At 41.9% G+C, this 17,573-nt stretch overlaps 1 protein-coding gene across 1 annotated transcript in view; it reads right to left on the reverse strand.

Annotated features, from left to right (window-relative positions):
- Nucleotides 1-988: 988 nt before the first annotated feature.
- The window catches only part of LOC138505001 (tolloid-like protein 2), a 160,150-nt gene continuing 143,565 nt past the window's right edge, over nucleotides 989-17,573 (reverse strand). Inside the window, exons 20-22 of the mRNA XM_069625360.1 lie at nucleotides 8,100-8,218; nucleotides 7,575-7,797; nucleotides 989-2,617 (exon numbers count right to left, since the gene is read on the reverse strand). Coding sequence (XP_069481461.1) covers nucleotides 2,604-2,617; nucleotides 7,575-7,797; nucleotides 8,100-8,218 — 356 coding nt within the window. The 3' untranslated portion in view covers nucleotides 989-2,603. The remainder of the gene's footprint in view (nucleotides 2,618-7,574; nucleotides 7,798-8,099; nucleotides 8,219-17,573) is intronic.

The following is a 17,573-nucleotide window of genomic DNA, read 5'->3' on the forward strand; positions in this document are numbered from 1 at the left end:
AGAACACTAGAGAAAAGAAAAAGAAACAACACTATCCCCAAGCCTAAACCTTCACAAATCATCTATTTTCGTATCCTGTGCTTATGCTCCCCTCATTATAGGGCAGTTAACGAATTTCAAACTGCATAATGACAGAATTTCAGAAATGAAAAGCCTTGGCACCAGCAATGCATCGTGGGAGATAAAGATAACTTTTTGGGTACAGGGGCACCCTGTTCTATGCCAATTTAAAAACAGTACTGGACGGCTTTATGGCAAAATAACAGAGGGTTACCTATGAGTGCTTTGTGCCCAACTTGTTTCTTATTTGGCACAAATCCATCCAGCGTTTTTGGGTTTGGGCTGTGCATTAGAGCATAGAGTGGACATTTTCCTTATGGGAAAAAGAATGGAAAAGTGAAAAACAGCTTTATTTGGCCATTTAAATCTTTTGAAACTTTACACAGATTTGCACAAACATTTGCCTGGACTGCAAATCTTGTTTGTAAAATGTTGTGCTGGTCGGTTCAATGGGCCAAAAGTTATTAGACATAGAATGGATGAAAGGCTCCACCTTAATTATAGGGTGACTAGAATCACCTTTTAATGGGGAGGGAGGGAGGGTGTATGTGTGTGTGTGTGTGTGTGTGTGTGTGTGTTTATCAATTGCTTTAGAAATGTTTACTTTACAATGCTTAGAGATTACAGGCCTAATATACTGTTTATTGTACTTCTGTGTTGCTTGCCATATGTAAGCGCTGTATGTGTGCACTATTATACTACTCTCGTATCTTCTAAGGTCTGCTTTATTGCTCAGTCCTCATTTACCTTGATATCGTTTGTCTAGATTACGCTGTTCATCGACTAGTGTGTCCTACTCTAACCTTCGATAGAGCTGGTTTTGAAAATGTATCTTAACAGCCACTATTATCAGCTTCAATGTTCTAAAATTATTCCCAGTATTAACACCGTACCCTTCTTCTGGTAGAATTTGCAAAAACATTCAAAGTGCTTTAAGTAAATTTTATTTTTTAGTAAAAGGTTTATTCCAAAATGCAGTACACGTGCAGAGGACAAAAATACATTAAATGTGGGTCTAGTTTACCCTTATAAATACATATAGTACAATCACTAGGCATTTCATCACTCTCCATTAGCGCGTGCGCGCACACACACACACAGACACAAACGCACACACGCGATTACCTGTTAAAACTGCATGTAAACGTATAGATGTACTCTTACTGCCTATGGCCCTCATTACGACCCTGGCGGAAAGGGGTTTACGCCGGCGGGAAGCATGGCGTACCTTTCCGCCTGACTACGAGTTCCCGTAGCGCCATGGTGATTTTTACGCCTGCTTTTTGCAGGCGGAAAAATCCATGGCGCTACGGGACTTGTTGTTAATTACGCCACCGTAATTTACGGTGGCGTAATTAACGCCTTCCCCACTCCCATTATACCCTATGGAGCAAAAATGGGAATGGGGAAGGGTAAATGGGGATTGGGGACTTACCGCCCCGCCAAGGTCGGAATGGGCCGGTAAGTCCGCCAACCACCATGGCGGAGTTGGCAGCTTAGCGCCATGGACCATGGTGCAAATTGCACCATGGTCCTCCGCCAGGGTCGTAATGAGGGCCTATGTGTTTACTTTATAATGACTGATATCTTAATTCTCACTGTGGTAACATGCATCATTTCTAAATTAATCCATGATATGGGGGTCACAATTGACCAGCTGTAAGATTTCCTTTAACATTTTCATTGTAATTTGGGCCTTGTAGCATTCCTATACATCAAGTGAAACAATTTGGCAACACTACACGATTGCAATGCTTTACAAAGGGAAACTTTGGGCCTCATTACCAATATGGAGGTAGCCATGCCCTTAATAAGGGCATGGCTGCCTCCATACCGGGTTCCAGTACCGGGATCTGTGAATGAGGAATTACCAGGTCATTCCGACCTTGGAGGTCCCGGTAATTCCCCATGCACAAAACCATTCCCCATTCCCATTTGAGCCCCCATAGGGCTCAATGGGAATGGGGATGGAGCTAATAAAGGGCCCGTTAATAACAGGCACGTTATTAGCTCCTTGGTTTTACCAGATGTCTGTTCCGGGTCCCGATAGGGGATCTCGTAATAATGCATCCCGTAATGAACGGTGCCGGTCCTGTATCAGCACCCTTCATTACGGGAGCGCCTGCCTCGTAATGTGGCCCTTTGTAATTAGATCATCAAATCCCTGGTTTATGAAATCCTATGTTCTTCAGGTTGTAACTTCCTTTTGATACCTTAAGTCACAGAATTTAAGTATATGTACCAGGAGCGTAGTATGAAATGCTCTCCTGAACAGGATTTGACAGTAACCTAGAAAGTCGTATCCATGACCTGTACGCAGCACAGAGATACATAAGTAATATTGTCATCTTTAAGTACTACAGCATGGAGCTGTGCAAGGTCATTTCTCATAACATCCATTTTAAATGTAAAATGTAGGAGTCTTCACGTTATATCCATTCCTGAATGATATACTGAGTCCTCCAGATCAGTGTTTCTTGGAATCATTGCACATTTTTTCACAGGTGGGATTTCATGTCTGTTTTCATTCATTGTGGCTCATATCAGGATGCTAACACTGAAAAAAGTCAAAATAGAATAATTAAAAAGACAAATTGTAACAGTACATTTTCATAAAATAATGTATACTTTACTTAACTAGAACAAAGGTAGGATTTCTTGGGTTTATTAAACTCGTTGACAGTTAGAACGCACATGTTATGTAATGCTATTGTGATTTATACCACGCACCGCTGCCATTTTCTTGGTCACCAGGTGCTTTGGCGGATTTGAAAAGCAAGTGGGTTGGGAGGGGTTAGTGGGATTGAGAGGGAAAGCGCTAGAGAGCTTTCTGATGTGTGCTGTTGGTAGCTTCAGTTTGTGTGGTTTGTTCAGTGTTTGAGGGTGAGCATGCAGACTATTAGAGAGATTTTAGTAGGGTTAGTGGTCAAATGTCTGAGTCATTTTCTGCAGGTTAGGTTGATCCATCGACTTAACATCATTCTACAGTGATTTGCAGTAGTTTGCTTTTTTCTTATCCTTCGATGGCCCTGTTTCGGGCAATTAGTTTTTCATTGTTTCGCTGTTTCTGTTATGCTGGGTTGGCGGTTTCCTTCAATATTTCCCATTTAGCTTGGTGAGTTAAACAACCTTGTTTTTAACAATTTATTAAACTATCATATAATGAAGATGATCTCCATGCAGCATTTTAGATTGTGCTACAACTTTAAAGCAGACATGGTAAACAATAACTTTATTGCAGACATGCTGTTTGGTGAATCAGGGTAGAGTAGGTGGATTATTTCTGCTATGTGTACTATTAAAGCAGGTCAGACAAAAACTCAAATCAAAATGAGTGAAGAAGCGAGCATTTTGACCACTCTAGCACATCCCTTAACTTCTCCCTAAACTACGTACTGTGGCAGATTCGGAAAACCTTTTGGTGCAAATGATGAGATGTGTAAAAAAAAAAAGATGCTCCTCCAGCCTCATGGTCATTTGAAGGTGCGCATCATAGATGCTAAATCATAGATGCACACATTCAAATGCCCTAATGTATCCCCATTGCACATTTTAAAGCTCATCCAGTATCCTGAAAAGAGTTTCACTTTAAAATGCCCGGAAAATAGGACATCCTCCTGCGTCTGTTTGGAACATGCTTTGGGATGAACATTGTATGACATGATCAATCCTAACCTTGTTATGCATTTTCTAAGTGGCACAGTAGCGGGGTGAACCCCTGCTGTCGCACTTTCATTTCCATCCCGTAAGCAGGGACAGAAATGCTTTTATTTTTTGTTTCAGTATCAAATCAGCCCCCACTCCCAATACCTGCCTATAATCACTCTCTCCATCCACCAAGAGTACTGCATTACTGCATAAAATGCAAATCCCAATTCTGGCGCAATCCTGTTGTAAAGCGCTTAGATGCTCTTGATCTAGGTTCACGCTATAAGCAGAAAAAACAAAATATTTGCGCTGCTGCACAGCCCCCAAGCTATACACAGTTCACCATTATGAATAAGGTTATCTGCACATTTGTACAATGCTATGCATATAGGGGCCGATTCTCAAAAATAAATCAATTGAAAAAAGCACAGATGATGCACTTTTTACATTTGCATTCATTTTTGAGAATCAGCCCAGATATATATATATATATATTTCTCTAAGGCTTCATTTGCATACACATAGGCTGCCACATACAGACATCTTCATCGTAAGACCCAACACATCCTCTTCTAAAATTCTGCAAAGCTCCCAAAACCATACAAGAAGCTAGACGAGACCCCAATGGAGAGACAAATGACACAGCCATGTTATTCTCCCACCCAAATGCCAGTCTGCCTGAAAGAGTATACACATTTTATGGTTACAAAGATTATATTGTTTGGGTGAGTATTCTGGAAATGAAATGAGCACCAAGACCATAGTGCATTATATAAATAGTGGTTTAAGCGTATTGGAGACATATTTGTCAAATATAAAAATCTAGGGTCATTCTTATGTTGCCACAATGCTCATTGACTTTATGCAAAGCAGTCAGGGTGTAACATTGATTCTGTTTGTTCCCTTCTCCTTTCCAATAGGGATATTCTCTAAAATTAAAAGTGAATTGTACTAGACTGTCCATCTTGGAATTATTGCCTTCTATCAGAAAATAATTTATATGTTTATCCTGGGATTTTCTAATGTGCTTTGCACACCAAGACAAGTGTAATGTTCTTAATATGACTACAATAAATACTGGAAGTGATCATTAGAAATTAACAATGTAACGTTTGAAAAAGTGCCAGTACACCATGTGACTGCAATCATTTTTATTAAAGCTTCATTTGCAGAGAATACACATTATTGTCTCCCAAAAGCTTTTGAAACGGTCATGCCTTTATTCAAATCATTGGACCTTTCCTAGAACGAGTGCCAAGGGATGTTTGTTTAATTCTAACAATAGTATATCAGCACTCCCCCTCTTTAAAGATCTCTGTGGTTTTTTCTTTATTAATTTGTTTATGACTCGACGAGTCTTTACAAAAGCATAAAAATATCTACAAAACACATTATAAGTCAGTAAGAACAACATTTCAAACGTATCAAATTATAAACTAAAAATTACTTTTCTCTCAAATTGACAATTTAACACTTAACAAAATCTACCTTTTAATCCTCAACCCTTTTCCATTTTTATGGCTACAGATATTAGGCAATGATTTCACAGATTTTCAACACACGTACCACCGCAGATATTAGTGCAGCATTAGAGCCCGATACCAATCTATCCCAAAAAAATTCAGAGACAAGATTTTATTCATATCACACAAACCTCCTGAAGAGTACTAGACGTGGGTTCCATGTCCCTTCACAATCCATCTGCAGGTCCCAGGTCCCAGGTCCCAGAGTGTTTCTTTTGCTGGGTTAGTGCAGACTATATAGAGCTGCTTTGCTCTATCTCCTTGTTTTCTCTTTTCCAGCACTTCTCCACAGTATACCAGGCTTAACCTTATTCTTAAGAAATCATTGCGTATTGAGCTCTCAACAGATTTCATGAGATAACTAGAAAGGCAACCTAGTTTTTTCTCACCCTGTAAAAAGGGATTTGTGGGAGAGACCATTCTTACTTTCTCAACTGTTTCTATCCAATCAATGGATTCAAGCTTCTTCTTAATTTTTAAAGGGTTGCAAATGAGGGTGTCTATATCGAGGTCAATTTTAGAGAGGTATTCTCTGACCTTACTCTCTAATGATGCCAATATTGTGGATCTAGAATTTGACATATGACACCTAATGTCCCCGTAGAGAGTAGTCTTTTTTCCAGTAATGATCTCCCGATATAAGGAGATTAACCTCCAATTTGCCATACATCCCAGTGATTTTAGGCACAGTTCAAATCTAAGGCTTGCACTGGGTGTGCAGGCAGGGACACCTAGTACCCTCTTCCATAGCCTACCCTCGAATACACCCCAGTTAGTGAACCAAAGCCGGGGTCTAACCTCCAGCCCATAAAGAATTAATGGAACTATTTTTGCCAAATAGTATCTGATCAACAGAGAGATAGAGAACTTGCAGAACTTGTGGTTCAGTTTGAGCATTTGTGCTGTGCCCTGTGCTATTTTCACTGTGACCTTGGCCTCAACTTTGTATAGGGCAGGGGAGGCATGGATGTTATAGCCCAGATATTTGACCATCTCTACCCTTTGTATCCTTTGGACATCTAAATCCCAGTTTGAATATTTGACCTTTCTTTGAGGGGGCTTGAAAACCATGATATTTGATTTAGCAGGATTTATAGGAAGCCTATTAGTTCCTGCGTACTCACTTAGCCTGGTTAACAAACGCTGGAGCCCAATTGGTATTCTATGTAGCAGTACCATATCGTCTGCATAGGCCAGCCAGAAGATTTTCCTTCCATTCAACATAGGGCTGGCCAATGCAGGCGATTCCAACGATATGCCTATGTCTGCCAGGAAGAGATTGAAGAATAGTGGGGCCCCTAAACACCCTTGTCTTACCCCCCTTTCTACCTCAATGGTATCTGAGAGGTGCCCCAACTCATCTGTGTTTTTTCTGTAACTGTGCTTCTTTCAGAAATGGCTGAGGTGGCTCTACCAAACACGCACCTGACAATGCAATCATCATCCACATCGAGGCAGAGGTATAGGCATAGGCAGAGCGAGACAGAAAGGGGGTGGCAGCTAGAAAAAGAGAATGAAGCGAGTGAGAGGCAGAGAGAGAGATTGTGAGATTGAAGTCATAGAGAGTGAGAAAGAGAGAGAGAGAGAGAGAGAGAGAGAGAGAGAGAAAGAAAGAGAGAGAGAGAGCATTATCTCAGCTCATGATACCTGGGAACAGCTAGTAGACTGATATTTCTTTTGCAATCCATTACTATTAGTCAAAAAGCTGATTAGAAATGTAAGTTGGTCCTGCTAATGTGCTTAGAGGGATATATTGTATTGCAAAATGTCACACTTCATCCCTATGTCTGTCTCCAAACAGATTGAAGCAGTGACGGGGTTCACACTATAGTGTAGAGAATCTGAGCCTCATCACCTTCCATTATCTTAAAATTACATAGGTCCTTCTAGCAAGGAGACAAACATCCATCTCCTGTAAACTACAAGACCTTGGTCATTGCATTATATTTTTCATTGTGAAAGACTATCTCCCTCCTTTTTTCTGAGCTCCAAAATCTGTTTTGAAAAAATGTGATGTGTCTGGATGGGTCTCCTTTATTTGCAGGATATACACACAACCAGTGATGTATCAGGCTATAAGGAGTTTTGGCAAAGAGTGGTTTGGAGGATGTAGAGTTTGACAATAATCCACTGTACACATTAAGAAGGCCTCTTGAAGAAGGGAGGACCCCCTAAGGAAGAGCCATCAAGAGGTGGACTGTGTGAGGGGGCTTTTTCCTTTTTAAATCTCACAGCAGACTGATTACAATCTGTAAATAGTGTTGTGTGCACAATGTTTGCTACTATAGATCACTCATGCCTTTCAATGATGTTTTCAGGATGAGTGGTGTGAACAATGCTTACCAAATGAGTACTGGGCCATGAAGCCAGACAATGAAACGTTCAAATCGCTGTGGAACTGGATCATCAAGGTGCTCCCAGTGGATGTAAATGCAGCTATCTGGGTAGCTCCACAAAATTTCCCAATCAGGGGGGCGATGGACGATCCTCCATTGTATATCATCAAGTAGTCGTAGATACACATTGGATGGCCCTCCAGGTTGAAAGAAGTCATAGTGAAGAAAATCTGCAGAAGACCAGAAAATGATTACTTTCGGCCTCACCATTATATACTTTTGTGACTTCCAAGTGATTTTTCAAAATACATTTCTGCGAGTGTGTGCATAAATTGACAAAGCATGCTCAGATCTTGGAATTACTTTGCAATTAGCTTGGAATGCCCATCCAGATGTAGTCCATAATTGAAAGAGCGAAAACTAAATAATTGAAGCCGGGACTTGGAAAGTCATGCTTGTGAAAAACTGTGGTCTGAGGAGCCATAATCAGTGACTGGTGCGGTCTTGAGCCATCAGAACAGTTTATTCTTACCTTGTATCTGACCGGGGCTATGATCATCCAGGTACAATCTGTAGAGGCGGGGTAATTGCCAGGAAAGCCTGGTGATGTCAGAGTGCCACTGGTACTGGTGAGTGTGGCACCACAAAGCACTAAAACACAAAAGAAAAACCTGTCAGTAGGTGAATATGGTGTGACCATTTAGCATCCTCATTAATTTTGCAGCATTTATTTTTAAAATTGTGTACATAGTTTATTGCAAACATTACACAAAAAAAGAAAACTAACATTTGAATCATTTACATCCCATCCCATATAACAATACAATATTCTACAATAAAATACATTTGACTCTAAAATCCTGATTTCATTTGGCACAACGTTTTGAGCCAATGTTATTGATGGAAGGACATACCTCTCTATTCCCTTATCCAGTGCCCCAAAAAAAATCCACTGCCTTTTAATCTATACATGAAGAGCATCACTGGTATTATGAGGTTTTTCTCTATGATTTACAATGTTTAGCCCCAGTACATTAAAATGAGATGTTAATGATTGTCCCTCTGATCACACTCATCCCCATTTAACACAATCTTCTAAGCCCACAGCTTACAAATGCAGAGTGAAAACCCACTTCCCCCCTTTACCTTATCAATTCTGAATACCTGAAACTGAAGGGAGTCTGGGTGAGTGCGCAATACATTGAAAGACAGTTGCCCTTATCATTCTGTTGCAATGAATGTCATTACATCCCTCTCACCCCCCTCCTCTCAGTCATTCAGTCCAAAAACATTTACTAGTAGGTGAAAGGTTGCCCATGTAACTATCCTTATTGAGTCGCAAACATTTATTAGTGGACGGGCAAAGCCTACCCCTGTAAGCATCCTTGTTCAATCCCCAAGCCTTTTACTGGCAGATTAAAGCCTGTCACATATTCATCCTTATTCATTCTTAAAGCATTTTACTAGCAGGTACAAGCATGCCTATGTAATATCTTTATAGAATCCCAAAGCCTTTTACTAACGGTTAAAGAAATTCATGTACTCATTCCAATTTAATCGCAAAGTGTTCAACTGGCAGGAGAAAGTTTGCTCCTCTGGCCAAACCAAACTAATCACAATTCCTTTTCCTATAAATGCAATCCTATCTCTTATTTATTTATTTACTGCATTTACATAGGCTTTTATACAAAGCACTTCACAGACTAAAGGAACAGTACAACAATAGAGAATAGTCACAAAACTGAGTTACCAAAAGAGTTCCAAAACATTATTCAGGGAAAAAGAGGTGAAGGAGATGTATTTTTATACATGTTTTGTAGTGTGAGAGATTAGAACAAGAGCTGATGTCCAAAGGTAAAGAATTCCACAGATTGGGAGCAAGCAGTTGAAAAGAATGAAAGCGGGATGCAGCACAAGGAGGATGGGCAACAGAAATAAGGAACCTAGATGCACAGCGAAGATTACTTGGTGAATGGTAAAGTGAAATCAAAGCTCACAGATAAGAGTAAGTACATGAATAGATTTAAAGACCAGACTGAGAAAATGAAATTCACAGTACTGCTGAACCGGTAGACACTTAAGGTGAGCCAAAAATTCACAAATGTGGGAAGACTGGGGAAGATTAAAAATAATCCGAACCTCAGAGTGAAGAAGCAAGCGTAATGTGCAAAAGCAGATTTTGGGAGACCAACATAAAGTGAACAACAATAGTACAATGGGTCAAAGCAAAGGTTTGAAGCAGCGTTTTTGCAGAAGAAAAGGGACACATTTTCTTAATGTTAAATAAATGAAAATGACAAGAGCGATCGGAAAGAGAAGGATCAAATAAGACACCAAGATTACATACCTGAGACGATAAGGGAAGAGACAGAGGAAGAAATAATATCGCCAGAGGCAGAGAGATTTTAGAAGAGAGAAAACATAAGATTTCAGTTTTCTTTTCTTTCAATTTAAACAAAGAAAATGTGAAGACATCCAGGAAGAAATGGCCGCAAGACAGAAAGACAGGTGAGAGTGGATAGAGTCATTAAATTAAGTAGAAGACAAGGAAATCTGGATATCGTCAACATGAAAAGTGCACCTGAAAACCAAAGTCAGTGATAAGAGAAAACAGTCATGCGATATTAAAGCGTGAATAAGAAAGGGTACCAAACGGAACCTTCAGGAACACCATGAGAGAGAGAGAGAAAGAGAGAGAGAGAGAGAGAGAGGAAAAGTAAGAGGTTACACTCATCTAGAAAACAGAAAAAGAATGATTTGCACGATCGGAGGAAAACCATTTTAGAAAAAAAACAGCAACCAAAGGGAAGAAAGAGTTGATAGTAAAGTAGACTGATCCACAGTGTCAAATGTGCCACTGAAGTCAATCAGAATCAGAATGGAAGAGAGTTTACAGTGATGAGCATAAATAATGTAATCAGATACAGAAAGAATAGCAGTTTCAGTAGAATACTGAAAACAGAATGCAGATTGAGTAGAAGGAAGAAGATTAGGTAATGGAAAGGCATCATGAAGCACGACACAGACAAAAGATTCAAGGTTCAAACAAGACACTGTTATTACTTGAATGTCCAGGATGGAGTAAGTCATAACTGTCCCTATGATAGGGTGGGATTTACCTACCTAAAGAAACTAAGTATAGCCTGAGTCAGTAAGTTCAGCTTAAAAGTCTGTGTCGAAAACCTATACTTGCCCTCACAACTAAAGCTAAGCAATGTGTAGGGATGTCAGCAACAAAAGAAACAGTGTTCCAAATAAAGTTGTGAGCTTCCTCCAGCTCCTCTTTCCCAAGTTCAAAGCCGTTCCAAATAACCCTGGGGTTTCTAAGTGTCTCGGAGTTCCCTTCCCCAAAAAGACAACACAGTTCCGAAAAGGCCTCAGGGTTCCATTCCCTAAGGCAATAGCATAACTCACATAGTCTTGGGTGTTTCCCTTACCAAGACGTCAGCTCTTCCACCTTGCAAACCCACAATCTGTTTGTCTCCTGATTCTCAAAACCAGTTCCAGGTCAACCTTTTTAATCCTGCAGGCTCTTCAATAGTTAATAAAGATTGCTATATTTCACATCTTCAGAAATCTAATTCACAAGTGGAGATTCTTTTTGTTTACTTCCTTGGCTTTTCCAGACAAGGTATTTGCGGTCTAGGTGTAGCTATCGGACCAAACTCTCCACCCATTACAGGTCATGCAACCAATAACATTAGGTTTTCTTGCCCACACAGGTTTCTTTCTCATTGCATCTGTGCTTTGGTTCACAGGCTCTGGATTCTCATTGCCAGGCTCTTGGCTTTGCCACAGTGTGTTCTTCCACACGACTCACTCTGTGGTGCTCACTTTCTTCCACCACCTTGCTTTCTCCTTGCCAGTCTCTTGGTTTTGCCACAGTGTGTTATTCCACACAACTCACAATCTTTGTAAGTGCACATCATTCATTCTTTGTCTTTAAATGTTCATTACAAATATTTCACACATGCTTTCATTTCATTCGTAGGCTTATCAAAGTTTTCCGTTAGTTTGGTATTCAATAATGCTTGTAAATCTTTCCTTTAGTTCACCATCAAATACACACAAATTTCAGTTCATCTGGCGTTACCATATGCCCAGTTGTAGCCTTAGGAGTGCCCCAGTATGAGTGTTCCCTTCAATTCACTCACCTGTCCTTGGCTGCCCCTCTGGACATCCTCTCTTGTCTTGTTTCTGAGGTTCTTCGGCTCCTTGCACAATTCTCTGGAGTGCTGCGAGCAGCGCTCGCCTCTTGAGAACCTCACTGGTGGTTGCCGGTAGCTCCGCTCTTCACCCGGGGATGCTACCGGTGGCCTGAAGCACCTGGAAGTCTTCCGTGCCCCACAGCTCCGGATGTGGGCACAAGGCAGTGGAGACTCTGGCATTTCTGCACCTCTCACGTCCTGGTCATGCCCGGCCTCACAGTCTCTCTTCTGCAATCACTGGCTCCCTGGCCTCCAGGCAGGACTCTCTTGGAAGTCCCCTTCTGGGCAGGAATTGTCCCTTCCCAGGCCCCTCTCTCCCAGCCCGGCATCTCTCCTGCTGGCTTCCCCTTCCTTACTGGTGGATCCACCTTGTATGCACCTGTGACCTGTTAACAGGTTGCAGGTGCAAGCCCTCAAGTTCAAGTTCAATTGCCTGACTACAATTACTGGTGTTTTCTGGACATGCTTGACCCTCACAATAGTTTCCAGGCATCCTCCTCATCCCAGTACCAGAGTGGTGTAACTGAATGTTAGTGTGTACCACTCCTAGTCGCCTCTTCCTCGTCACAGTACTAGAGTTGTATGACTGAGGGGAAATAAGAGGGAATGGCTGTCAATAACCTATGAAGGTAGGGAGAGCATAGGGTTTATTATTACAAGGGAAGGGGGTACCATGCCTCACCAAAATACATCCTCTCCCCAGTACTCCACCCAGGTGATCCTTCCTCTCATCTAAACCCCTAGGGTCAGGATCCAAGAGTGATGGCCTTTCCCTGGCCACCTGAGAAGAGGATTCAAGTGGATCAGGTATGCAGATGCCCTCAGGATTCTCACATAACCTTCCCCTTTGCGGGATGGACTGGGAGGTTTCACATGGAAACCTGGAGAGAAAATCCATGTTACCTTGCTCTTGACCCTTCTGTTGTTCCGCTGTGAAGCAATAGGGTTGAAGGTCCAAGAACAACAGCATAACCCGTGGATTGGATTATTTTCTCTGACTAATCCACACTAAACGGAATTCGTCTGTGATTAGTCAAAATCTATGACCCAAGATGTAGTATTTGAGATTTATCATCACCCATTTAATTACCAGTGCCTCAAGTTCGATCACTGAGTAGTTCTTCTCCCTGGCAAACAACTTCTGACTGATGTGCAATATAGGGTGCGCCAGTCCATCATGGTTTTGCGATAAGTCAGCCCCCAGTTTCATTAAGGAAGTGTCAGTTTTTAGGATGAACTCCTTAGAGAAGTCTGCTACTTTTAAAATGGGGCTCTGGCATAGGGCTTGTTTTAAAGTGGTGTAACAAATATAATCTGTCTTATCTCATCTGATCTTTTGAGGCTCAGCATTTTTCATTTTGTCTGTTAATCGAGAGGTTTTGCTTGAAAAGTTTGGAAGGAACCGACAGTAGTAGCCGCTTAATCCCAGAAAGTCTCTCAGGACTTTTTTGGTTTTGTTTGTGTCGGGGTATTGAGGACAGCTCTAACCTTTTCCTGTTGTGGTTGAACAGTACCATTACCCACAAAAAAACCCTAAATATTTAACTGCCGATTGAGCGAGTTTGCATTTTCTGGGGCTTGGGGTTAGCCCTGCTTTTCTTAACCCTCTCATGACTGTGTAAAGGTGATGCAGATGATCTTCCCATGTTTGACTGTGTATCACAATATCATCTATATAGCTTCAGCAAATGTTCAAGTAAGGATGTAAAATGTTATCTATCAATCTCTGAAATGTTGCAGGAGCTCCATACCGACCAAATGACAATACTTTAAACAGAAACAATCCTATGGGAGTAGCAAACACAGTTTTTTCTTTGTCAGGTCAATACAGTGGCATCAGCCAATAACCTTTGTTCACATCTGTTGTTGACAGGTAGACAGCATTACCCAACCAGTGAATAAGATTGTCAATGCATGGCATTGGGTAGGCGTCAAAGGCAGAGATGGCATTTACCTTTTTAAAGTCAATTCAAAACCATCTTCAATCAGGTTTTGCCACTAACATGATAGAGGAGGACCAAGGACTATTATACAGTTCAATGATATTGGCCACAAGCATTTGCTTAACTTCCTGGATAATGGTATCTTTTCGGGACTCGGTTGTTAGTAAGGTTTTAAATGTACCACTTTGCCTTCCAGAGTGCGTATGTGATGGTAAATATCCTACAGTTTTCCAAGCGCTTCTTTAAACACATCAGTGAACTGTCTTATACGATCTTGCTTCTGGTTAGTACTAATATCAGGGGAAATAAAGTCAATATTATCCAAATCCTCTGGTAACAGACAAGATAATTAGATGACATTGAACTCTGACAGGTTTTCCCTTCACTCCTTTGAAAGATTTATATGATAGACCTGTGTTTTTAGGTGACGATCACGCTGGGAATTGTATAGTTACACAGTCCCATTTGTTCCAACACCTCATATGGTCCATGCCACTTAAATATAAGTTTGTACTCAGAGGTGGGCAATACCACTAATACTTTCTGACTTATGGAAAAATATCTCAGAGACTTTTCTGTCATAAGAGGTTTTCTGTTGTTCTTGTGCTTTGGCCATATGGGTTTGTGCCAAAGATCTAACAGCCGACCAGTGTTCATTAAGCCTAGTTGCAGTTTGGGAGACTGGTATTGAGGCTTCTTCTCTCTCCTTCCAAGTTTCCCTCAACATATCCAGTACATCCTGGAGTCCCCCCCCCCCATAGAGTAATTCAAATGGGGAGAATCCTGTGGAGGCCTCAGGGTGTTTTCTAACTTCAAATAAAGCCCAGAGAATCATTTGATTCTAATTTCTGGCATCTTGTTCCACCCATTTTCGCAGGATGGTTTTCAGTGTCTTATTAAATCTTTCTACAAGGTCACCTGTGTGTGGATGATAAACTGATGTTTGGAGTGTGATAATATGCAACAGTTTTTTAACCCCCCCCATGAGTTTGCTCATAAAAATGCAGCCTTGGTCGGTCATTATTTTGGAGGGACTTTTCCTTTTTAATGGATACTGTAGCAGCCAGATCATGTATAAAAGAAGGAGGGTCCCATTATCCAACAAAAAATTGGACATGCAAGTCTTTTCGGGGGACCATCTAAGCGGTTCTTCTAGCAAATGATTGACCACTGACAATAGGGACGCAACATATCGTAGTGTCATAATTGTATTAAAAAGACACACCTATTAATATATTAGGAAGAGATTTGTTAAACAAATTGAATGCCACAGCTTAATTTTCATAGAAAGGGATGGTATGCACCACACCTTGGATGTACCAGCCAGAGAGGCAGTGTTGATAGAAGCTTACTATGCACACAGAACTTTGAGAGGGATACCCACGCACACAGAGATGTTCTTCCATGGAGTGCAAGTACTGCTAGGATGGGTCCAAGGAAAACAGGCAAAGGTCTTGGGACTGTCAAATGAATTTGTATTCAGAACATGGTGCCCCTCAACCATCACACCAGGCACACACACACATACACATACTGCTATACCTAGAGGAAGTAGTAGTGAGAAAAGATATGGTTATACTGGTTGCTACAGATGACAATAACATGGCGTGGTGATCAATACTATGCATCGATCCTATACTAACACTGACAGGAGTAACAGCCACAGATTTGTTTGCTACAAAAGATGAAGAGAAGGTGGAGATAGTGTTTCAGTTGAGCATGCCCTGTCCAGTACAGATAAAGGAAAGAGCAGTGCCCCAGATGACACAATTGGTGAAATAAGAGACATAAAACACACAGGAGGATTTTCCAAAGAATTTATGGACCAAAGGACCCCATGAGGTGGGAATATTTAAGGGGGCAGCAGGAGCAGTGCACGTTAAGATAAAGGAGGGAGCACTGCTGCAGTGAGTGTAGAAATACCCCCTTTTACGAGAAGCAGATGAGGCACTGCAGCCCTTATGGCAGAAAGGTATCATACAGGAATCTACATCACCATAGAATATGGCGATCTCTCAGAAGGACAGGTGGTAAATATATTTTCAGATTCTGCGTACGTAACATCTCCAGTACATTGATGACTAGCAAGATGGGAAAGGATATTGATATTTTATTTGTATTTCGCTCATACACAAGTCTTTCAGAGCGCGACGAGGCAACAGAGCGGAACAAGGGAGAACAAAAACAATGATCTTACTAGGTCCAGTGACATTGAGAATGCGCAAGTGCAGGGGAGAGGGAAGGGGGAAAGTGCAGGGGGGAGAAGTGGAAAGTGCTGAGCAAAGGATTGAAAAACAAGTGGTAGTGCAGCCAGCAAGTGGCAAGTGTTAGGTTTAAGGCACAGACTGATAAGTGCAGAACAAGGGAGGGACTGTAGGGTTACAGATACAGACCCAAGTGCAAGGGTTGCCAGGAGGCAGTGCCGGTGCGTGGCAGGGTGGGAAAGAACCTGGGCCCAAAATCAGAGGGTAACCAGGTGCATGATGCTGAAGCAGAACAGATCAGCAGGGAAGAGGAGGAGGGAAGGCAGAAGTAAAGAGGAAGGTCTTGAAGTGCTTCCGGAATCGGAGATGGTTCTCCTCAAGTTTCAGAGTGGAAGGGAGTCTGTTCTAGAGGGAAGTCCCAGCCAAAGACAGAGATCTACCCCCAGCTTGTTTCTTTAAGAATGACTGACCCTGAGGGAGTTGGAGGTGGAGGAGTGAAGAGCTCAAGAGGGAAGGTATTTACGGAGGGAGGGTTGAAGGTATTTTAGACCCAGGCCCCAGAAAGCCTTGTGGACAATGGAAAGGGTCTTGAATTGAATCCTTGTAGCCACTGGGAGCCAATGAAGAGATTTCAGGGCTGGAGAGATACAATCCCAGGGCTTGAGGCCAAGGACAAGTCTCGCAGTCAGTTCTGGATGAGTTGCAAAGTGTGAAGAGCAGAAGCAGGTAGATTTAGAAAGAGGCTGTCGCAATAATCCAACCTAGAGAGAACGAGGGCTTGAGAGACAGTGAACTTCTGGGGGAAGGAGAGGGAAGGCAGAATACCTCTGAGGAGGTGCAGTTGGAAGATTGACTTTTTAGAGACATCAGAGATGTGGGCAGAAAAACAAAGCGTGGAGTCAAAGATGACCCCAAGGTTCTTAGCCTCGCAGGTGGGGGTAGGAGGAGGGTGAAGGGAGGCCAGCCAGAGAGTGACAGGAAAGGAGGGTGAAGGTGTGCCAATGAGGAGGTTCTCTGCCTTGCTGGTATTAAGGCAGAGATCATTAAACACACCACTCCTGAATAGCAGACAGGCAATCAGAGATGATAGAAGGAGAAGAGGTGGCCGAGGGAAGCCTCAAAATGAGATGAGTGTCATCCGCATAGCAGTGAAAATTAGAGCAGAGAGCATTAATGTGAAAGGCGAGAGTTGCCAGGTATTGGTTGAAGAATCAGTTTGAGAGGTTAGAACCCTAGGGAACACTGCAGGTAGAGAGGGAGATAGAGTAAAGGACAGACCCAAGTTAGACCTGGGAGGGTCAATCAGAGAGGAAAGAAGTCAGCCAGGCCAGATCCTGATCAGTGATACCCAGGTTGTCACAGAGACGGTTGAGCAGGATGGTATGGTTGACTGTGTCGAAAGGCAGAATAGAGATCGAGTAGGATGAGGACAGAAGGGATGTTAGAGTCAAGGTAGGAGAGCAGGTCTTCACGGATGTTCATCAGAACAGGTTCCATGCTTCTGGCAGATATAAAGACAGACAGATGGTCGAGGGTTCAGGATAAGTGATGGCACTAGGTACAACATTCAGCATTTCTGAGTAAATTATTAGAAATGCTACCACACCCAGTAGAATTGGCAATAATAAAGTGTATGACCCATACTGGGGGG

Source organism: Ambystoma mexicanum, chromosome 11 (assembly GCF_040938575.1).
Source record: "Ambystoma mexicanum isolate Mex_15411 chromosome 11, UKY_AmexF1_1, whole genome shotgun sequence".
NCBI lineage: Eukaryota > Metazoa > Chordata > Amphibia > Caudata > Ambystomatidae > Ambystoma > Ambystoma mexicanum.